At 39.3% G+C, this 25,271-nt stretch overlaps 1 protein-coding gene across 1 annotated transcript in view; it reads right to left on the bottom strand.

The window, feature by feature from the left end:
• LOC139716479 (uncharacterized) overlaps positions 1 to 25,271 on the bottom strand; it is a 152,301-nt gene that overhangs the window by 20,682 nt on the left and 106,348 nt on the right. Inside the window, exon 5 of the mRNA XM_071628023.1 lies at positions 19,131 to 19,207. Coding sequence (XP_071484124.1) covers positions 19,131 to 19,207 — 77 coding nt within the window. The remainder of the gene's footprint in view (positions 1 to 19,130; positions 19,208 to 25,271) is intronic.

Genomic DNA, 25,271 nt, shown 5'->3' with positions numbered 1-25,271 from the left:
TGCCATATATTTCATTACATTTCCACTAGTCTTTTACAATTACTTGGAGCGGCCTGCAAAAAATCCTCCAAAAGAAGATTCTGTCGATGACATCATCTGTTTATTACTGCTCAATTACTAAATGCTCAAAAAAAAAAGACATATGAAATGCACATTTCCCTAGACTGAACATAATTTGTACGTTTCCATATTACAACTGTGACTAACCGAAGATATTTCTGACAGGAGTGTGTAAGTCTCACACCATTGTAAAATTGACCATTGACATTATCATGGGGTGACATGTTGGGTTACTCCAGACAAGAAATGAACCAGCAGCCAGCAGCATTACATCACAAAACAAAACAAAACAAAACAAAACAAAACCAACATAACAAAACAAACCAACAAAGAAGATGAGAATAACCTTTCACCCCATCATCCATGCCCCACCCCACAGCCACAACACACTTGCACTTCTGTTAAGATGGCGTCCCGAATCGCAGGCACAACGCCTCCGGCTTGCGTCCACCATTCATAATTCAGAGATACACTGATTGTGATCTCCTTGATAACTCATTCCGGCGACGAGCCAGCCCCCTCGAGAATCTACTCAATGATTTCCATGTATTGATTGATTCCTCGCCTTGCCGTTGCGGATGTACCCTTCCTCGTAAAACCTCCAATAAAGGAGAACAACATCTCCTTCCCCCCTCCCAATTGTTAGGCATCTTATCTCCAGATGTTTATCTATTGTGGCAGAAAGAACAAAGAATCAGAGTGCATCATCTACATACTGAGGGTGAATACATTTATGCACATTGTACTTATATATATATATTCATATCAAATGTATTGTAGGTTTACTTAAGGGAAAATATACCCAATTTGATATGGGTATATTCTGAGAACGCACTGAGACAGAAATGGTTTGATGAAAATTCGAGCAACAGGGAAAGCTTACCCCCAAAATATTCAAACACATAGTCTTGACCTCCCCTGAAGATGGCATAAGTTGTCCAAAGTGGGAAGATTATTTGCTACCTCAACAGAGTGGTCTGGATTATAATGTGACTTTCACATGAATTGTGTATAACACTCCTCAATGCCTGCATGATGAAAATTATATGAAAATCAACATTTCTCGAAAGCAATGCATTCTCCATAACTCTACTGAAGATACATATGTGATATCAATTGCTATTTTTTTTCTCCATAGCAACAAAGTTGATTTCTGCAGACAAATTATGTCAGTATTCCTACCCACACAACAAGTATGATTGGGTTTAGACACATAGCAATTTAGGATTTTGTTCTTCCCTTTGAACTTATGCTCACTGCGTTGCAACAAATGTTTTTCTTTGGCTGCGTTTATCATCTTTCCCCTGTTTAATGGCTTTCAAAAGCCGTTTCCAAAGCCCTTTCGAAAGCCGTTTCCAAAGCCCTTTAGAAACAGCTTCCAAAATAGTTGCGTTTATCAACTCTTCATGAAAACGATAACTGGCCTGTCACTGCACAGCTGCATTGCGCAATTCGACCCGAGGAGAAGAGGTCATATGAGGCGTGCATGGTTCGTAACTGCAGTACAAAGCCGTTTCAAAACAGCTTTGCATTTATCTCGCTTCAAAAGGCTTTTAGAAACAGGTTTCTGAAAACCTGTTTAGGAAACCTGGTTTGGAAAGCACAAATTTGTGGCTTTTGAAAGGGCTTTCCGAAAGGGCTTTCAAAACAGCTTTGCGTTTATCAACTCTTAAAAATTCCTTGAAAGCTGTTTGGAAAACCTGTTTCTGCCAAGAAAAAGAGTTGATAAACACACCCTTTGAGAAATATGAGTATAACAAATGTGAGTAAAAAAAAAAAATACACTGAAATTCCAAACTGCCACATGAAAACATTCAAATTATGTTATGGTTATGCAAAGAAAATAGTCTGAATAGTTTCTGTACAATTTCCTTGCATTCTACAGGCATTTTCATAAACTATTGGAAAAGAATTATGCTTTCCTGAAGAAATGTTTCACTTCATGGTCATAATATAAATATCATTAACCATACGATAGTGTCATGTAACTTGACAATAGTGTGATTTTCAATCACAAACTTGTGATGGTCTATAGAGAGTCGGGCTTCTACTCACATACCATACCAAGGATGCTGTATATGGCCAGTTTCTGTTGAGTTTAGTCACATGAGACAGGAAACAAGAATCCCCAAAGGTGTGGCTCACAAAAAAAAAAAGTATCTTACTGCCAAACAAAATCAGGAGACATTACCATATATAAAAAGGAGAGAAGAGATGCTGTAATCTACAATGCTCTTTGCATTTCTGTGATTTTTAGGACATGTAGGAAAACATTACTTCTACCTTTAAGAAATTCATATTTTCAATTATGCTCAGTTGTGCCTATTGCATGAAGAGAAATAGATACAATACTCTTGGCAGCCTGATGTAACTGCTCCTGCAGTTGACACTGCCACTAAGCACATACAGAAAGTCACCCACCAGACAACAGGATATGTTGATATACTGCACTCTTTGTAATAATTTGATATTTCTGCAGGCCACTGACCCACTACGGTTTAAATGACATCATTTTAGTCGCTGTCCCGCCCACGCTGTGCCCAGCTCTCATTACGAATTCAGCTGGGCGCATCTGTAGTATATCTAGTCTGCGACAACGGACTACGGTGGGGGGGGGGGGGGGGGGTGTTAGCACAGGCGTTAACTTGTGACAGTGCATACATCAATATCAATAGTTGGGACTGAGGAGGAGCAGCAGGAGGAGTAGGTTGCTCTATCCTGCTGACTGTAAAATCATGGCTGCCACAAACTGGTCACAACCACTGTCAAGACAGGGGCCCACATCTTGTAGTCTTCTTCTCATCTGTCGCAGATGCAATACTCAAAGTAGCTAAAATACGTGACTGCACGAGGAGTATCCCTTACTGCCATGCACTGAACCTGAAGGGAAAAACACTTCCTTCCATGCTACTGGGAAACTGAACCACTGCACGAGGCTGATGTGTACTCTCATGACAGTCATAAGCTCAAATCACAACACCATAAAGGACAAAATCCTTGTATTATACGAAGTTGGATTCACAAACTACACAGCCTAAATATAATTGTAATTGAGGTATTCCTGATTAAAAAATTATTCAATGCCTCATCCTCCATTCTAAGGACTAGGTCAAAGCACAAATACACAGATATCAGCAGGCAACGATGGCGGACATCTTTATTTCTTTTAAGGTCACATATTAATTCGTGTGACTGCATTTCATGAGCAGATAATCACTAATACATGTCAGACAGGTGACACATAGTATCAATGGAGAATAAACTGAATGTCAAATGAATACAAACATTGAAGTGACCACAAATGTCCCATAATGGTTGATAATATTTCTGACTAACTGTCACGGTTACAATTAATCATGAATACAATGACAGCATCCTTTCCTCATGATAGCAATCATTCAGTTTTGCTTCACTTCAAATATGTTGCCATAGCACAGGGAATGAACACAAACTAAAGCTCTGATTCAGTCAGAGGCATGCAAGATTACTATTCTGTAAGTACATTTCGTATCATGGTGGCCAAAATCAAACATATTGTTCTGTCCACACCAGCTAAATTCATGACCCCCCCCCCATGACTAATACTTTAATCCTTTTTAAGCATATTGTCGTGAAGCATTACTGAGACTCGTCTTCGAGGTGTGAGTCAGTAAACCGTCATCCAAATCACATGAGCTCTTATCGATCCGATATACATGCCTCATTTTGCACAATTTTCTCTATCTGTATAACATTTTTGCATTTTTATATGTTTCTGCATTTCACTTGCAGAGAGAACAATGAATATATTAAATATTCATATTAATGTGCAAATACAAATTATATTCATAACCAGTTTCTGTTTATCCATCTTACACACCCCTTACATACAGGCTGGTGTGTTTTTCTTCAAGACATGAGTACAAGGCCTTGGCAAAAATGACTTTTATTTGTGAGTGTGGATGTGAGTGAGTATATGTGCATGTGATTGCGTGATTACCGGTATGTATGTGTGTGTGTGTGTGTGTGTGTGTGTGTGTGTGTGATAGATATACATTTCTACCTGCAACTGATGCTGTTACAGACTAATCAGAAAGCTTGGAATGATAAAGTTGATTTCAAATATCATCTGACTTAATATCAATTTATAGAAGACAACCAGTAATTTGATATCTTGAGTAGACCACTATACCAATCAAAGAGAACTGTTTGATTCTCCTTCTTTCCAACAAGACAAATTCATTAGAAGATACTTTTTGTCCATCTTTATATTAAGTCCCCAATCACACTAGAGCATATCAAGCCACTGAATGCCTAACAAATTAAAAGATTTGAAGTTACATTTGCATCTGCTGCTAATACGAGAATAGTTCCTAAACATGATTGACATTGATTCTTTGTATTTATTAGCTACTCGTAAGGATTTGCAGAGATACGTAGGAGACAATTCTTCATTTTGAACCAAAATAAAAAAAATGGCTCCAGTGTATCTCTGCAAATCCCTACAAATAGCTAATGAATACAAAGAATGTCAAACATGTTGCAAACTATTCCAGAATTAGCAACTGATGCAAACATAACTTCAAATTTTCAAATTCGTTGGGCAGTCATTGGCTTTGTACGCTCTAGTGTGACGCCATCTTTCAGGATAACTTTGGAATGGCAGCTGAGCTGACCATGTGTACCTTGCCAATTTCCTGCTATTTTGACTGTTTTCATTTCGATTGGTATACTGTGTAAATCATAATGAAACAAGTATAATCAATGACTAAAAGGGGTGGAAAGAAAGATGACAAAATTACAAAAAAAAAAACATACATGAAGCATTGCTGTTACTAATCTCCAAACAAAACAATTGCTCTTTGAAATCTGCAGTGCCAGGAGAGTAAAGCTTGTTGACAGTGTAGGAAACTCTAGGTATGTTTTCCCACCTTCCCAAAGCAGCAAGAGAAATCACATCATAGCTTTTCTACTACTTTCTTGGTTAGTATGCACTAACCTAGAACACATGAGGAAATGTTGCTAAAAAAAACCCCACGCAAACACACACACACAAAAAAAAAACATGAGGGTGAACAAATGTTAGGTGCGCTTAAATAAACAGAAGGCATTTATTTTTGAAATCAAGGATATAAGAGTGGGAAAGGAAATGAAATAAACAAAACAAAACCCCATGGATTTGTCTTTTCCCATACAGTGCTAAACTTGACATGTTACTTGGACCTCCTGCAGTTGGAATATTCTTCTTATAACTCAGTTTCTGATCACTGATCAAATCTGATCTCCCTGCTTTCATTTTTTACCAGTCCTAAATTCATATTATGAAGATCACATTGCTCAATATGTTTTTAATACCAGTGATACAATCCACACTGATCTATGCTTTCAGTAGGTCCACTTCATTGATAAAGACAGAATTGAGTCCAAGACATATATTACTTAAAACAACAACAACAACAACAACAACAAACAGTTGTGACAATCACTGGAGTGCAAGAATTAATATGAAGCCTGGCTAACACCAAACACTGTCATTCATGACTTCATCACCTCCTACAGAGAGGGCTCTTCAACTGGATACAATTGCATCCTCAACGCGAATGCCTCCTAGGCAGCAGCATCACAAGTAAAACACAAGCCCCAGTGGTCGCACAGCCATCACAACCGGGCTTAATTCGCACTTAGCTCTTCCTCTCGGCTCAAGACAGGCCCGATATTGTGTTACGAACGTAACATCTTTGGTGTATGTGGGCGCAGCGTTCCGTAATTGAGATGGCTGGGGGGGGGGGAGTGGTGGTCTTCTCCTTTTACTCTCCTCTCCTTCCCCATTGGCTGTTGCCATGTGGCTGTAAAAAGTAGGGAAGTTATTTCCACGATGCTCGGCGGTAATTGAAAATGACTCGCTAAATGTGGCATGTAGGCCTAATGTGTGGGCGAGTGTGCTGATCGAACATGTACATTGTTGAGAGTGGAGGGAAAGAATGAGGCGGACTCGAAGGGCTGCTTACGGGGAGGCCATTTCTTCTGGTGATAGCCCTCTGGAGGACGACTTGGTATGTTCTTGGAATGCACAAATTGACAAGTCCAACTTTTCACTTTCTTCAACTTTTTAAAGGGATATGTGGCTTCAGCAAAATGAGACTTGCATGACATAATTATGCCTAGAGGACAATTGTGACAAAAATAAAGGTGAACGTCCCGAGGACAAGCTTTGCTAATTATGAAACAGAAGACCTGTTCTCGCATGCCAGTGCTACTGCCAGGCTGTAACATATCGCTGCCCTGCAGCTCTTAAAATGACCGAGGTAAAATGCAAAGTAGTGACTGTCTGAATTAGGCAAAATGGACAAGCTTTATATTTCCCTTCCTAAGCTCACAACCACAAAACAGCATACATATTACACGAATTCCAATGAATTCCCCATTACCTTCTGCGATGCTTAAAAAACAAAACAACCCAACAACAAACACGTAGCGTGTCTCTAATCCATTGAAAAGATTAAAATTTCCTCTCACAGATTTCCTACAGATTATGAAAGACATCAGTGAGATCACCTGGATTTACAAATGGCTTGGTCTTTCTCCTGACAAATCTATATGCAATCCATTTCTTAACGCCGTTAAAGGCATGGTGTCTGCTCACACATGTACTTTCACAGATATGCAGTAGGCCCTACTCTTCATAAGCCATCCCACTCATAAACGCTTACAATACCAATTTTCTTTCACTTGCAGTTAGATCTGTGAAACAATGGGAATGAAACGGGATGTATGATAAAAATGAAAAGAGGAGACTAAGGCAGCTAATATATGAAAAGATCAACTCAGGATAGACACATATTCACTTATGGATGGTCAGATATGCTTATGTAGATTGGAAGAGAATGGAAAAATACAAACACAGATATCAGGGCTGCAAACACTGGAAACTAGTTGAGAGTGAGACTCCCATAGGCCAATGTTATAATTTAGGAGTCAAAATGAGTGAGATCAATAGAAATGCATGCAAATGAAATAAAGTTATAGAGTGAGAAAGGACCAAAATGTGTGAGTCTCATGCTCAATGTGTGAGAGTTGGCAGCTCTGAGATACACACAAGTGACTTTAAAAAGCTTCACATCTGATGCAGGCAGAAAAAGCCTCATGTCGCATTTGATGCCCAGCAATAATATACCAGAGAACAGCCTCACACTCAACAGATGGACTTCACCTATTTCTTCTGGCGACTCTTACACATGCCAGGAATGCACTCATAGCTCTCATAAAAAGCACTGTGCAAATATATCTATTTATTTCTTTCACCAATCAATGGTCATGAAGAGAAAGATGAGAACAGAGAGGGTTATGAGGATTTGAGAGTCTACTTACAAGGTGTGGCAGTGTGTTTCTTGGCTCTCTGTGAATTTACAATATGGTGAGATCATGAGGGTATGCTTTCGATAGTCCAGTTTCGACTTGATGTACACTTCTGTATGTGTTGCGCGGGCATCATAAACTGTTGCGTATTACAGCACCTGGTTTGCCGACTGCAGTGCATGAAAGGTCACTGCTCTGTCTCCAAAATCGCGTTCTGGAGGTCAATGTGTGCGTGCGAATAAAAACGTGCCATGATTTGTAATAACTGTGACTGGAAAACACGAGTTTCAGGATAACGATTTTAAACAGGCCATCTCATTTGCATGAAATTGTGATTCTAGTTTGAGTCCACATGGACTAAACCCTGCCCCCCCCCCCCCAACATTTGAGATGAGCATAATCATGTCTGCGATTCTCTCTTGGCTTTTGTATGTACAAGTAACTGCTCATATTATCTACTGAAGAATGGAAAACTGCTAATATGGGAAGTTACAATCTCATTAAGTATGCCAGTTTGACATACCACATACCTCAGAATACAGTTGAACCTCTCGTATCCGGACAAGTCGGGACCGGGGCTCATCGGGATAAGGGATTTGGCCGGATACGGGAGACTCAATGCTTTATACATGTACATATACATACACATGTACTGATGTAGCCCATTGTAGTACCACAAGTAGTAATGTGTATACTGCAACCTTTTCATTGTTACATTTGGGGATGTTTGGGGATGTTAAAATGTCTGAGGGAAAGCAATATGGAAGGAAATTTGATGTAATGTATGTTAATCATGTTGGAAGTAATATATAATTCATGTGTGTTTGTGTAGGAGTTTTCAAGGAGTTGGGAATCCCCCTTTCCTCCCGTAATTATAAAAAAAAAAAAATCACGGCGAGATTGCATCCGTATAATAGAGAGATCCGGATAAAGGGAGGCCGGATAATAGAGGTTCAGCTGTACTCCAGATGTGGATTTCTCACTCTGGCTATTAACTGAAAGCCAATAATTGCCATCATTACAAGGTGCTACAATCCTAACTTGCCTTGGGCAGCTAGACTTCCTGTTGGGCTATCAAAATGGACAGGTGCTTGCCTGCATTAAGGGGTTCTCGCCCAAGTGTCCATGCAGTCAAAGTGGTAGAAATGTTTTACGCAATGCCTTGCACGACTTTAAAGGTGCATGGTCCCCCTGTTTTAGTCAAATGCATACGCGGGCGCACGCCGCAAGTTTCCTATAGAGACCTACGCTATCGACTCCTCTTTAGCGCTTACGCTTTGGCCCACTTCCCCGAGTCCGAAGAAGTTCGATTCACTGTTGTCAGTGGTCGGATCACAGTTCGGCTCATGATTCGGCTGAGGGGGATGACAGCTTAAGCAAACTTCTTTTGTGATGTCATAATACAGGGCTCGACACTAACGGTGGCCCAGTGGCCCGGGGCCACCAAAAATGAAAGTCGGGCCACCAAATTTTAGAAAAGGGCAAATTTGGTGGCCCACCTCGGGCCACCAGAATTTTTTGAAAAGTGTGTCAATAAATTCGTAACTTTTTGCGCCGGAAATGCATAAATGCATGCAGTGAGTGTGCGACTTATTAAAAAAAAAAATGGACTTTTATCAATGTTTTTTTTTTTCGGGCCACCAGATTTATCTCTCGGGCCACCAAAAATTTGAAATTGATGATTTTGGTGGCCCCATCGGGCCACCGCAAAATAAAGATAGTGTCGAGCCCTGCATAATAACAAGCACATATGCACGCACCCTGGCATTACTACAGACTGAGAAGACAACGAAGGCAACGTTACTTAGCAACAGCTACGCACTTTACTCTTGATGACAGATCAACTTCGGTAATCTTCGTATCAATGCTAACGGTGATCGGCAGTATCATCAACAGTGCCCTCTACACTACCGGGACTGTGCCCCTTTAAAACAGTAAGATCTCGGTCAATTACGGTGAAAACACAAGAAATTATTGCCTCAATCAAAGTTGTCCATGCAAATAGGTTTCATGGACTACAAAACATTTGCAGAAAGTGCAGAAAAGGGTAAGATGCTATCAAACACTTTCACTGAAATACAGTGCTGTAAAATTACACCATCATTCGTGAATAAAAGTCAAGACTCAGGACATTAAGACTAATCGATAGCTAATAGCTGTCATTTCAGGAATTTCTTTTTTTTGACAGGGGGGGGGGGGGGGGGGGGGCAGTAGCTACTGATTATTGTAAAGCTTCCTAAAGGCAAATCCATACTGCATGTGAATAGACAGAGGAGAAAAGTAGAATCTCTGTATATGTTCTTGATGCTTTCCCCTGTGAATGAGCTCTGTCGTAATGCCGCTCACGACAGCCAAACCTAACAAAAGCAAGATCATAAATGGGCTCCATGGGCATCAATACAAATTGACATTCACTCTCCCTTCGGCTGAGCAGCTGTTGATGCATTCATGTTAACCTCCATAAGACCAATTCCTCACACTGTCATTTACATTTCATGCGGCAGAGCTGAAACAGTAATAAAAGAGTTAATGGGCTTGAATGTTGAATGATGGTTGTCAGTAAGTGGAGCTGGTGCAGGAGTTTAATGCTCATTATAAATCTCTCACAGGAATAAATGTCCTAAAAATGCCACTGGGTTATATCATCCAGACTTGCGATGCAGCATCCACTGTGAAAAGAAACAAACCCATAATGTAACATCAAGCCAGGTAAAATCCAAACCAGCATCAACTTTTGTATGTGTAACTCTAGTGCAGTTCTCCACGTTATCAATCTCAGACCACAGCTTTTGCGCAGCTCAGCATTTCACAATCACATCAAGTGTCAGAGATAGAGGGGGCATGAGCTTGTGTGTTAACATATAAATGTGTGTTTGTGTCTATGTTTGTATATATGTGTGTGCTCACAAGCACATAAGGTACATGTGTACTACACATGAACATGTGAACTTGAGTACACACTGGCCAATCACATGACACATGGATAATTGGGGCATACTATTTATGTTGCATACTGAATAGGTTCGCTTGTCGTAGTCTCAACAAAAATGTCATTGTAAAAAGCAGTGCCACTCTACAAATACAGCACTTGGAATTAGAAATAAATAAAGGATATATTGAACGTTATGGAATCTTAATGTTTCAGATGTTTTTTGTTTTTGTTTTTTAAAACAGTGATATCGGTCACAACAATAATATTTATGCAAATTAAAAGAGGTAATGTTCTTGCCTCACTATTCTCCCACTGGTTTGAGAACACAAAGCATTATATAAAAATCATGCTTTTGGGCAATCACCAAGCAACTACAACTGCTTCTGTCGAGCCCTGTTTTTAGTGATTCTCTTCATGTACATTACATTTGTACGTCAGTTGAGAAAATCCCAGAACAGAAACTTGCAGTGATATTTTCATTGCGCAAAGAGAACTTCAGGCAATCTCAAAATACATCTCCCATGGATTGCAAGGGACATTTTGAATGGAAATGTAATCTGAAAACAAACAAAATAAATCAAACCTAACCATACTTAGTGTGTCATTTGATATTTCACAAATGTCTTGTGGAAAATGTCATAACTCCATATCTGCTAAGACCCACAATGCATCATTTGTCTCCCCCAGAAAGACATACCCAAGGTCGTATCACCATACCATAGCACAAACCGATTTTAGGACTCGATGATAAATTCTCATTTTATTTATCTATCTTTTTTTCTGGGATGGAGGGTATCAGATTTGCTCATTGCAATGTGAAGAATTTTTGTCTGGGATACGATATTCTTCCTGACATTTTCAAAAGACAAAAAGATATTTGTTGGCAGACTGGATAAAGATCCGTATGACAGCCATGTAACCTTAAATGGTACAAAATCACAGAGGAAGGCAATATTAAACACCAAACAAACACAGAACAGAAGACACAAAAACACATACACGAACAAAGAGTCACAGATATGCATTGCAACATCCAGATACTCCACCCACACACTGTTCTGTACCTGTTATCATATTCTACAGAATTCCATTCTTGTCAAATTACACAAAAGGATTAAGTTGAATAGCTAAACCTTTAAAGAACAATTCCAAACTAAGTTTCAGGTTGGTTGTAACAATAAATAGAATAAAATCAGCTGCACTGCATGGTAGAAATTCTATCACAATCATGCATGGGCCCTGTTTTAAGAAGAGTTATAACTGATTATATAGTTGATTTCTATCATAAGTCTATGACAGCCTATGCGGTAAGGGAATTTATAATCGATTATATCTTTTGATAAAACGGGGCCATAACATGACATTTTAAAAGTTGCATATGTTTTCACAGAAGAGTGACACAGATCACAACCACACACATAAATCAAAAGAAGTAATGCTACGTCATAACCTCACACTCTCACATTTAATTTGTGCATACAGATGTTAACTAAAATCATGTGGTGGTCTATAGTTCAGCAAACGGTATATCTGCTTCCCTTTAAGAAGTGATTAGTGCAATGTTATTCGATGACTGCAATAATTTAATGCATGGCATACAGCATAATTCTATGATTTCACATTTAAAAAAGGAAATGAAGTAGAGATCAAAGCATAGGTCAATGGGATTTTTTTTAACGACATGACATCATAACATCACCGCTTTCAAGTCAATTTGTATACTCATGTGATTTGAGATTCATTTTACTGTTTCATGAAAATATGTGAAACTTCAAAATTCCTTAACTTCACCAAATTTGATGTCAAGATTATGATCAAACCTCTTTCATTCCGTTTATCTGATTTGATCATATTTAAAGCCAACTTGACTCTGGTGTGAAATTGCACTAACTTCACTGTGCAGGGAACAATACAAACAAAGGATCTAAAGCAAGCATGATGATATCTAAATAGATTCCTTGCTTAAAGTTTCTGATACAATATTTTAAAAGTGGGATGCCTTTAACTCAGCATACAAGTATTTGTTCAAAACTGTTGAAATCATATCAGGTACATACTATCTGTTTGCGCCTAGATATTTACTCTTGACACTGTCTAAATCTACAGGTGTGCTGATCAAACAGTTAGCAGTGGATTGTGTAACATCCGTGCGGGAGTAAGCATTACCGTTTTGGTGAAGAGGTGTGAAAGTTGAGCGTACACTGCCTTTTGCCATCAAGGACTCCGACTTATGGGAAAGTTTGTTTGAAATTAGGTTTCTTCAAGGCATTTCTAGATGTGTTTACAGCTTTGGAGTGTTCAGACACTGAATTAAGTCTCCTCACTGACTGAAACTACCTGCAAAAGACATTTATATAAAACATCCATGTCACAAACTTATCTTTCAGACTTAACAAAATTACTTGATTGGTATGATACATGTTTCTGAACACACATTTACAAGTGAGCTCTCAGCCAAGTCCCAAACCCTGCACAGATCCTAAAATAGAGATCAGTATACAGTGATCGAATACAGTGATAGAGAAAGAGAAAGAGAAAATATATGCATAGAGAGATATATATGGAAATTGGGAGATGGGGCAAGAGACAGGGAGAAAAAAAGAAAGACAGATGGACAGACATGTGAGTATACATTGTACCTTCAGGGCATTCCAACTCAAAAGTATTAAAGGGCTCTATCTCTTCATCCCCAGAGTGCATAATCAACATTCATCACGCTCAGAGTATGTCACTGTGGAAAGCAACAGATGTATACAAATCACATTTATGGAGGTTGCTATAAGACAAAGATAAAAATAAATGGATAAGGTCACTCCATCTCCTCTGGCTAATCTGGGTATCAATGCAACACAAACACGCACACACACACACACGTCTTTCATGTTTTGATCAGGAGAAACTATATCAATGCAAATACAAAAGTTGCGTCACTGAAATTTGTCAATGAATGATAACAAGATCGCATATCATTAGCATTAAGAGCATCTCATAAATGCTTCGCTCAGATGGAGTAGTACCAACTAAGGGCAAAACAGCACCCCCCCCCCCCTCTTCCCAGAATCTGTGATGAGGTGATGAACATGCATTTGATTCAAGAAAATGGACAACCAGACTGACATAATACAGGGGAATTGATTCAATTAGCAGGGCACTGTGAACGATTTCTGCGTAATCCCAACCAACTGCTCTCCCATACTTTCTTTCTGCGGAATTACTACGCTGTCAGAGTACGCGCGCCGCTGCCTGCTCAACCTGTCACGAGCATTTACGGTTTAACGACTCGGCACCAAATGTAACATGATTACAAAAACATTCAACGGCTTCCACATGAATTACTGGTATGTGTTCCAAAAACCCAGAGTGTGCCTGGGCACGGTTTCCGTGTTCTTGTCTGCATCACAGCTCTTGAGCTGGATTGCTCTTTACTTCTCATGACATCAATGAATGGCAGGTATCCTATATCCACTCTACTGTGTTGATGGTAAACACTAACTAACGAAAAATATGGAAAAAGTATTTTTTTCAAAATCCTGATTTCCCTGCTTGTACAGCAAGCTGACAAAGGAATGTATTACTCTAACCTTACCCCCTGGGCCAATTTTATACCCAATCTTTACAGGGCTTTTTGAAACCTTGTTCTGACAATGTCCGAACAACCTCCAGAGAACAAAACTCCTTGCCTTGGGCAATAAAACTGCAGGAAAGGGCAGACATATAAAAATCTTCTCCAGGTAGGTTTCTACAACCTACCTGTTCATGCGCGATCCAACCCAAGCGCTGGAAATAGGATCATGTTAGCCGTGCCATTTTCTTCAGTGGTAGTGCCATGGTAGGATCCCGCATCTGAACATCTTTATTCCAGAAACGCATTTAATTGATTATCCCGATGAGTGCTTTAAACATGGATTTCCAGTGGATGACTTTGCCTGCACTCTTCATGAAACAGCAGACGTGTTGGTTGTTAAAGGTACTGTCCATCCGTTCCTGCACTTTTTCTTCAACTTGAATTTCAATGAGTAGTTTTTCCTCTTCTCTGCTCCCATAGCCTGAAGCCATTTTCATCAAATGCTTGAGAATGTAATGCATAAAGTCCACATATCACATGCTTGTCGACTCAAATAACACAACATCGCGCAGCACTTGTATTTTTGGGAGAAATGCTTATGGTGCATTTCAAGAAATCCTAGACAAATCGAAAACAAAGTTCTGAATACTTTTATGATATATTTATGTCATTTGTGGCGGAAAATTGAAAATTGCTAATATATTTGGTTTAAAATGCGCACACGTAACATGTAACTTCAGGGTAGGCATCTGTGCTTGTAGACATAACACTAACAGGGTTGCAAGCCATGTGCGTGTTTGGCGCACAGTGTGTCATTCTGCCTGGACTACTGTGCATGCGTGTTGTGTGTATCAGCCAAATCTATGTACCTGAGAGGTGCCTTAACAGGGAGGCTGTCTGAGTGTTGTTTCAGTAATGTCAGGGTAATTACATTTATCCTAGGACAGCATCTTAACAGAAGGACGATGTTGTGGTAATGTCAGGGTAACTACCCTCGTCAGCGTTGGGTAGATTTTAGCAAAAGTTACCATGACAAAGTCCAAATAATTATCAGTATCAAGCGTCATAACAGGCAGGGTACAAAAGATTGTCCAGACGTTATTAGGGTAACTCTGGTTCGAAAAGCCCAATGAACTTTGTTTGTTAAGAAATTATGGTTGAGAGTATTCCTGTGTAGAATTCAACATCTCCCCCCCCCCCCAAAAAAAAAAAAAAAAAATTATCTGTCATTTTCATGCTAGTGAGGTCAGGCTTGAAATTTGCACACACACACACACACACACACACACACACACTCACACAATAAATGAATGAAAATCCACACTGAAGAATAATCAATGTTCACTAGCACTCAGCAAGGAATGAAGAGTTGTATGTTGCATGAGGCAAATGCTCCCCACCCTCCTTCTAGTAAACTGTAAACATAATGGGAAAATTGAAACCAGGAATAAGAAATCTCAACCATGTTCTCTTCACGGTAATACACAACAAAATAATGAAGTGAATTGCTGTCATGTTGAGGGTGTAAGCGTGAGTAGGTATTTTCTGCAATGATAGTTACTGTCTTGGCCATGGCTTGTCTTTTAAATATGATGCTTGCCTCATGTGCAGACAGCATTTGACATTTGAGGTCATGAGGAAGATGATTCTCTTCAGCCTGACATCAAACAATCAGATCACAACATTCATTAAATGGTGATCTGACTGGACACTGACATGACTATTGACACAATTTCACCACGACAAAAATACTCTTGCCACTTACAAAGGAATAATGATAATAAAAGAGAGACTAGCATTTATTATATTTCTATCTCATCACTGTGCAAGAAGGCAAATTGATCCAACTCTGAGCCATGGTACATTGTAAATCTCAGGTACCTCATTACCCCACTGATACAATTTTTTGAGAATAATGAGGGCTTCAAAAATCAGAGTAAATGTCATTCAAAGGGGGGGGGGGGGGGGAGGAAGATATTATCAAGGACCCTGCGAGATGATTACCTCAGAATAATCAGTTATTTAGAAAGTCATTCCGCCTCCTTAGGCAGGGCAATTATCATACTCATGAGAAAGTGGAGCGTAACAGGAAACAAAATGCACATAATGCCCAGACATCTGACACATGAAGACAGAGATAGAAGAGAGAATGAACAACAACAACAAAGAATGCCTCTCAACCAATCGATTATGACATATGTATGGCTGATCGCCGATTGTCTAATGGAACATCCACTTCCACTTCCAACATACATCATTTCTACTGGTCACCATAATATAGCACACAGACAGTTTCTCCTCAGCTCAGGCAGTGAATGTAACTACAGACAGAGGAAGGTATTATGCAAATAGACCACGGCTGCAATTACTAGTAGTACATCAAGAGGGGGCGCTGCCAATGTTCCTCGACTGTACAATGGGCCAAAAACATTATGCATCATGGGTGTAACCTCAATATCCCACAGTGTAGCCCATCTGTTGCTCACAATTTATCATACACGCAGTGAAAATGTATTACATTATAATTACACAAACATGAACACTTTGCACCACACCGCACTACGATGGAAGAATGTGTATTTTCGAAGACCTTCAAGAAATCATGGAATCACATCAAATATGAGACCACATCGCATCAAAATTGACACCAAGATCACAAAGAAGCATTCAGAGTGGTGGTTACACAGAGTAGAACTGAGAATCCGATTCTGCTTGGGAGTGCTGTGAGAGTGATATCCTGTAAACCCTAGAAACGTTCGCAGCATTAAAATTTCATGAATTGCAGCTAACATTCAATAGGCCTACACTGTGTAGACAAGTAACTTATGCCTGCATTTTACTTTCATTCATTTTCACTGTCTAACACAATAGCAGACAAAAAACAAAACAAAACATAATTAGCGGGAGTGCTGAGCCAGTTGCAAAATCCACCAATTTAAGCCTTCATGTGCCCCATCTGTTCATCTGCATGGACAGCTTGCTTCACTTACGAATGGGCATGACAAAAACTCATTGTGATGAATGCACTGTATAATGCCCCAGTTACATAATGCTCTGTGTCCAGCGCTGCATCCAAAAAAATGGACAGGGGGTGAAAATTTCCCCGAGTGTTCCGCGTCCAAGCTACGAATAGTTACGTTCACTTACGGACAGTTACAATTAGTTACGGTTACTTGCGCACGTCTGCATCCGTGCCAAATCCCTGCGAAATTGCGAAAATTTCAAAATTTTGCAGGTTTGGTGTCATAAGTTTGCATTTCACTACAGATCAGTTATGGACAATTACGTCTATTTACGACCGTGGGGATGCCTACATCCGTGCTGCAGCCACTTATCCATATCAATCTGCAGCGGACGTCACGACTGTGTGACTGGGGCTTCTCCTTCTTCTATTTCATATGGCACAATGTGTTGAGTTGATACATTGGGCTCACTATTGCTAGTCACCTGGGACGAACCGTGAGAGGTCAGCAGCATCATTCATCTGTTTTCTGGTGTTGGTATGTGGGGCATACTACTTCATCATGCTTGCATCCTGCGAAGTAAAGTGGGATCTGTTTATGTGCACGGGTTGTAACTCCCTCACACACAGTACCTCCATTCTTATGTCCCTTCCAAGGGACAGGATATTTTGCCTTTTACTGGAGGGGATAATATGATTACACACAACATTGCTCAACTTGACTCCCTTGGACTCAAACCTATGCCATTTGATCGGGGGGGGGGGGGGGGGGGGGCAGATGCGCTACGAACTCGGCCACCTCACCGTCCTTAACCATCATAGCACAGTGGGGATCACCGCCCGCACACAAGGGGTTAAACAATGACATGATGCCTTGGGAGACATCTTTACTATCGTATATATCCAAGAAAGAATGATAAATTACTTTGAGACGGATGGAATGGGAGTGGTTGTATTTTTGTTGTGGTCACACACACAGAGATATGCATGGCACATTTTACCAGCTTTGTAAGCCATGATATGGCATGATATAACTTCTTCATAACTTGGTGGTATTTCCCTTCTGAAGCCAAAAGATACAACCATCGAGATTATCACAGCTGAAAAATACCTGTAGTCTCTTTTTATAAAGTTGCAATCATTGCTTGTTACCCTGACAATGATTACCATAGCACCAGCTGAAACACTTGAAGCTGATTGGTTGCTACCCGGTTGCATTTATTGAAATCACTCAAAAATGCCGACACAGAATTAAAGGATAAAAGAAACAAAATGTTAATGCTGAGGGATGAAGCTGGTGCTATGGCTTATTTTTCATCAATTGCCACCCTCTGAACAAATGTATTTGTAAGATTGTAACTGCTGATTTGCATCTTAAAGGACAAGTTCACCTTCATGTACATGTGGATTGAGTGAATGCAACAATATTAGTAGAACACATCAGTGAAAGTTTGAGGAAAATCCGACAATCCGTTCAAAAGTTATGAATTTTTAAAGTATCTGCGCAATTACTGCTGGATGAGAAGACTACTACAGTGTGTGATGTCACATGCATACAATGATATAATGAAAATAAAAAGAGAATTTCACAAAATTTTACTTTTTGAATAAAGTGCAAATGTCTTGGACTTGTTACTGATGTATATTAAGGATAATATTATTCCCCTTGCCTTCTGAAAGAGAGAAGTCGAGCGTTCTTTTGTTATGCGAGAAAAGTGAAAATAAGGTGAATTTTCTTTATACTTTCTTTATACTGTTGTACTCATGTGACATCACAAGCTATAGTAGTCTTCTCATCCAGCCATGACTGAGCAGAAACTTTAAAAATTCATAACTTTTGAACGGATTTTCGGATTTTCCTCAAACTCTTACTGATGTGTTCTACTAATATTGCTGCATTCACTCAACCCACATGTCTATGAAGGTGAACTTGTCCTTTAACAACCATCCTGGAAAAGGAACCAGTAGGATTCAAACCTATCATCTACTGCTTAAAAAAAGAAAAAAAATCACAGGATACCCTGCAACAATGAGTGCTATAGACAACCAGAAAATTTGCCCAGAGCTTGCTGGACATAGCAACAGCTAATGCATACAACCTGAATTATGAGAAAGAAAATGTATCAAGTAGGAACACACGAACACAAAAGCTCTCTTCAAGGTTGGTGGGGAAAATTGTCCAACTAAATTGATACATGAAAGTAAATAAGCCTATTGCTCATTTTTGTTTATGAAACATAATTTCCTGTAGGGTACGGTAAGCAAGGGTGCCTCACCTGTAGATGAAACGACAGTCTCCCTGCCTCAGTATGCTCTGGACGGTAGTACCATAGCAGGCTGGTCATCAGGTCACCTGTAAGTGAGAAAACAGAGAAAATTGCATGAATTGATGACACCATGTCACACTCTCCTGTGAATTCCAACCTCAGCACCATTTGTTCGGAGAGTTTATATTCTGCAGAGCAATGGTACTTTGACACAACATTGGTTGAGGGCACCTATTTCACTCAGTTCTGCACTGCAAACATGAAAGAACATTTATAGGCAATCTTTGACAGCTTTGCAAAGGCCGACAAAGCTTGCCCGATACCTTGACATATCATTAGTGTGTCATATATGACACATTACTTCTGGATAGCATTTGATAGCAAATGACAGGGGTCCCGCACTTACCCGAGTATCGCACATTAACTTTTGGACACTGAATGATGAATAATGATCACAATAACTCACTTAAGCCTTTGCCTCAGGTGAGCTAAAATCAGAATGGGGGGGGGGGGGTGGGGTTGGCTGTCATTGAGGACTTTTTCTTGGAAATGTAAAGTGAAATTCAATATTATATTTGGTTGATCATCATTCAAAACTAACAGGCATTCTCCTCATCACAACCCCATCCTCCTCCCTAATGCACCCATGAGTCAAGATAATAACAATGCTTTACAAAAGTAGGTCTAAAAGACACTAATGTCAAAATGTAGTATCACTTGTCATTTTTCAGAATACTATGCACTCAGGCGTTGCAGCCGATTAATACGCCTGTCCATCCTCAGAGCACAGAAGTGGCAGGTCCACGCTGACAACACACATACGGACGGCAAAATAATATGCCGTATTACTTATTTCTGTACTATCCTCCACTTGGAAAGTACAACGTTCAGGCTGGATCCTGAATTGAGAAGCTTGCATGTGACACAAGTCACAGGAGTAATATGCCATGATATCTGCATTTTCATTCTGTTGCATGTTTTACTCTGGCCACTTTCATGCAAAGTTAGATATGCCATTCTCCTGAAGCACTAATAGTAACAATCACAGGGTCATGTGTGTCTGTGCTGTGAAACGTTTAAACGAGGAATTCCAGTCTAGTTATAAGTTAGTCTGATAAGAAAGAGTAAAATCTTTTGAGTACAACAGTGAAAAGTTCATCAAAATCAGATAAAAATTTGGAAATTTATAAAATTGTGTGAAGTTTTGCTCATTTCTGCAGAACAATTCTTGGACAGCTGATATGATGCAAATAGGTGAGTAATAAATGCAGGTATGTTGCACACAATCAACTTTGAAATCTGAATGAAAATGTGATGATTTTCTTCCACTAACATGCCTCACCTAGTAGCTCGATTTTTCCCCCTTTTCTTCTTGATTTACTAGAAAATGATATTTTAGCACAAACATACAAGATCAGCTGGACATATTCATGCTGTCAGGCCTTTCTTTGAAGCATTAATTTGCTGTCAAAGATACGGCATTATCAATCCACATAATATGTAAGTATAATACTCTTTTCATATCATACATGAATACATTGTGGACTACATGTTGTCGTGCAGCATGGGATCTGATTCTTATCATCTTTGATTCATAAGATGTTCTGTTGTTGCTTCTGTTTGTTTGTTTTTTTCTTAATGATAATTACACATATTGCCATTCACTGCAGGTTGAATGGATTAGCAGAAAGGAAACAAAATCACACGAAGTTGCTCAAAACCCCGCTACTGGGTAGACAGATAATGTGGATGGTGATTGGCCGGACAAATTAGATCAGATGAAAGACACTGCATGTCTGCTTTAACCTTTTAAAGACTACCATCCTAGATATCTATTGATATTGTATAATTATCTAAACATTTTGCAAATGAGACTGGGACAGCTACTGGCAATTATCACCTACTGGTATTGTGACTGTCAAGGTCTGGACCTTATCCTAACCTAACTCTCTCACACTTGTATGCTTCCTTTCTTCTGAATTCTGAAGTGACGCTGAGCAAAACACTAAACCTTTTTATCTATTTGTTTTTCCCTGGTAGTTTCACAAAACTACAAAAGGCTGTCAGAACAAAGAAGCTTAATATCATCCAGTAGCATGACTGCACTGAAAATATTTAATCAGAAGCCGAATACAAAGGTCTGAAATGAAAGATTAATTTCCTGTAGTGATAAATAAGCCGGGTCATGAATAACGCAGCTGAACAAAACACTGTCAATGCTGCAAAACCCTCCGCCGCAGCATGTAGCCTCCCGCTGTACGGCAGCGGCCCGTGGGGCTTTGAATATATTCATGCGACACACATCACACGGTCTGCCTACTCGAGTGAATTTTCCTGGCTGCCGACCGTGAAAATATGATGTCTCTCATCCCCAGTGGAAGCCGAGTGCATCACAGTAATGCAGCAACTCATCCTATTGTCTCTTCAGTGACACCACCTTCCTCTCCCCATCCCTATCCCCCCCCCCCCCCCCCCCCCCCCCCCCGAAAGAGAGACATACTCTCTACCCAGACAACTTACTGGTTAACTGACTTCTTTTTTAGCAACAGCTGGGGATTCTGTAATTCTATGCAAGCTCTCTATAAAGGCAAACTCTGTATAATTCTCTCTCTTTCTTTCTTCTTCACCAGGGTTTCTGGGACAGTAATGACCTGATCTGCTAGAAACCCTCAAAAATGTCATCAAGGACATGAGCAACCAATAAGCTTTCATGAATTCCCTGTTGTTACCATGGTATTTACTTCTGAGGTATACAAGGTGATTCATGAAATACCCAAGAAATCGATAAAGAATTAGGTCAAAATTACTGACAGAATTCACAATAGAAAAAAAAAGATGGATGAAAAGTAAATCTAAAACAACAGATAACCAACACCTTGATCATATTCAAACAGAATTTTAAAGGGATGGTATAGTTTGATTGAGATGGGGCTTCAGGTTTTTAACTTTTTTTGTGAGATAATGAAAAACCTCTTATGAAATATCAAAGAGCATACAACTCTTAAGAGGAATTTAAAGTTTTTGATGAAGATTAGTTTTGAAATGGCTGAGATATCCAGAAACAAAGAGGTTGTAATAACAGGTGGGATCCACCTTTTATTGGGTCCAATTTCTTTTATTTCATTTTTGGATATCTTACCAATTTCAAAACCAATTTTCATCAATCAAACTTTGAGTTCCTATTGAAATTGTATGCTCTTTCATATACTATATCAGTAGCGGTTTCTAATTATCTCGCAAGAAGTAAGAAACTGAATCCCCCATCTCAACTATACCATCCCTTTAAAGTTTTAGATAATTTCCTGTGAGTCTCAAATGAGTTCAGTGCCTTCCTATGGATACCTTCAAAACGGTAGCATTGATACAGTAGGCCTACATGACTGATATGGCTCTTGCTTCGTATGCATGTAACTGATTTCCCAAGTTTTTTAATGATAACTTTCCTTCTCAACTCTTGTTTCAGGCATTTGAGTTATTGCCCTAGTGAATCTTCCTCCAAGAAAGAGGTCAGTTGATTTCCAATTATATGAAAAGTTATGATTATAATAATTTTGCCTGCAATGCCAATTTTGTAATTTCGAAAATGTACAACGATCACATGGAATGCGGTCATTGACAATACACCATTTCCATAATGTCTCCAAATTCTATGCATGCTGCATTCACAGAAGTTGCCCTTAAAGGGACTGTACAGTACTGGTTGAGGCAGGGATTCATGTTTTGAACATTCCTAAGTGAGATAATGAAAAGCCTCTTATGAAATATGAAAGAGCATGTAATTTTTAGAAGGATTCAACGTTTATTTGATGAAAATTGGTTTTCAAATGGCTGAGATATCCCAAAAAGTGCTAATAATAAAAAGCGACATGCCCCAACTTTATTAGGATCTCTTTGTTTCACCTTGTTTTTGGATATCTCAGCCATTTCAAAACCGATTTTCATCGAATAAACTTTTGATACCCCTTAGAACTGCATGCTCTTTGACATCTCATAGAGTAGTTTCTGAATATCTCGCAAAATGTTAAAAGCTAAATCTACACCTCGACCAGAACTGTACACACCCTTTAACAACAACAAAGCTTGCAGGAGGCTTGTCCTACAGGTGTACCTAGGAACTAAGTGAATTATTGCATAAGGACCTTAATTGGAAGGAGCAGGTGAATGAAATGCTTCATTACTGAACTATCCATGACAAGAAGCATCAATGAAATGTACTACATTACAGAAACAGTCTATTTAGGCGTTTTCACATCAGCCCGACGTTTCAAAATAGTGCGCTATTTTCTGACTTGGGAAATTAACCTGATCACGAAATAGCGCGCTATTTGATAATGTGAACACAAATTAGCGCGCTAATTGTATCACTCTGGTCGAGAAAATTTCTCTAGTCCAACTCGGGAAATTTCTGAAGTAGCTGGATAATTGGTGAACTAGCGCGCTATTTGATAATGTGAAAACGTCTCAAGAAATTAGCGCAATGCATCCCATCATGCGTAGCATGTGTGACCCGATCGATTGCAAACTGCACACAAAGCATGAGAAATTTTTGAAAGTGCACACATTACTGCGGGGTTTGCACATGCTCAGCTGTCGACTTACCTCGAAAAAAATTTCGGGCTAATTCTCTTCGGGCTGGGCTGATGTGAATAAGAAATGAAATAGCGCGCTAATTCGCAATCGCGAAAAATATCTCGAGCTTGGATTTGGGCATGAAAACGCCTTTTGTTGACAGTCAGATTATCTTCTTTTTTTAAAAATTTGTATGTCTGTTTTTCATCACAGAGTGTTCTGCATCTATTACATTTGCAATTCATTTACAATTTTTCCTTTAATTCAAACACACAAATACAAATGTAAAAATCTATATCAGAGAATCCAATATGCTTTGGTGCTATTTTTTTTTTTTGGGGGGGGGGGGGTAGGGGGGCATTAAACCTCTAGACTCTCAAACATATCACAAATTGCATGCCAGGCAGACATGATGAACTGCTAACCAATACTGTCAGTCTAACATATCTTGTGCTCATCACTTTAAGGCAAATAAAACCCCCCCATAGATTTCTTCTCTACTATCATACAAAAATTACCCCAAAAGTAGCGACGAGTAATGAATACGAGCTGGTACAAAGGCATCAGTACACCCAGCTTATACCCTTCTATTAAAAGTAGTGTCACCTGTATATTGACAATTGTTTGTATGTACAGGTGTTCGTCATGCTTCCTGGCCCGTGTGAGCTGCAAAACAGGCGCACAACTGAATCGCTCTCCCGACTGCCTGACATATACTTGGCTTGGATTAGCATTCACATCGCAATTGTCTTGGGGGGAGCCAGAACATGGATCAATGACGTCTTTTGGGAGGAGAGGAATAGGCGATGTTTTGATGGAGATTTCCTCCAGTGCATTTCTCAAACAACGAATGCCAGTTGTCTTCCTCGGCTTCAACTTCTCATTTTTCACCAACTTTTGTCACAACATGTTTTTTCGTCAAGACAGCAGCAGGTGTCAACTTTGGGCTCAAACCACTGTTACATGGCAAAAAAAGAAAGAAAAAAAAAGAAATTACAGCATTCCTAAACTGTAAAAAAAAACAAAACAACGAAAATGTGACATTTCTATGCTACCTTATGCATTATTACATTTTGAATGTTTCAGTCATCTCAACTGGCATAAATCATTTTGAAATCTTGTTTTGTATATCTAACCATCAAAAACAAATATCGGCTTAATAATGATATTTGGTACCAAAATACCTCAAGTAAAGGCTTACCAGAGAAAATGAAAGGAGTTCTGAAAGATCCTTTCAGAACTCCAGCTCATAATTTAGTGTCGTGTGGATATGATATATATCTCCATAAACCCATTATAACAGTGTCCAGGTCAACCTAGAGGGAATGTTGTACACTGCTGTATTGTTGCACATTATCAGCTTTAGTGCTAGTGTTTGTGTTTGAGTATTTCTTCCGGTGTTGTGGTTTAATCATTTAGAGGGACTTCCCCTCAAAAGTGAAATCATCTTAAAGATCAGATGTTATGCTGACACACGTCCTACTACAGTATAAAAGTGCAAGCTAATCACTGAAGTTTAAAACTTGTAAGATTACAAATGTGGTGTGAACATAACTTACGACATGTGTTACTGCTACATGA

Source organism: Diadema antillarum, unplaced genomic scaffold, assembly GCF_040938485.1.
Source record: "Diadema antillarum isolate AM-2024a unplaced genomic scaffold, OU_Dant_1.0 scf00000065, whole genome shotgun sequence".
Classification (NCBI taxonomy): Eukaryota; Metazoa; Echinodermata; class Echinoidea; order Diadematoida; family Diadematidae; genus Diadema; species Diadema antillarum.
Note: the sequence above shows the minus strand (reverse complement) of the source record. Positions and strands in the feature narration are given on the sequence as shown.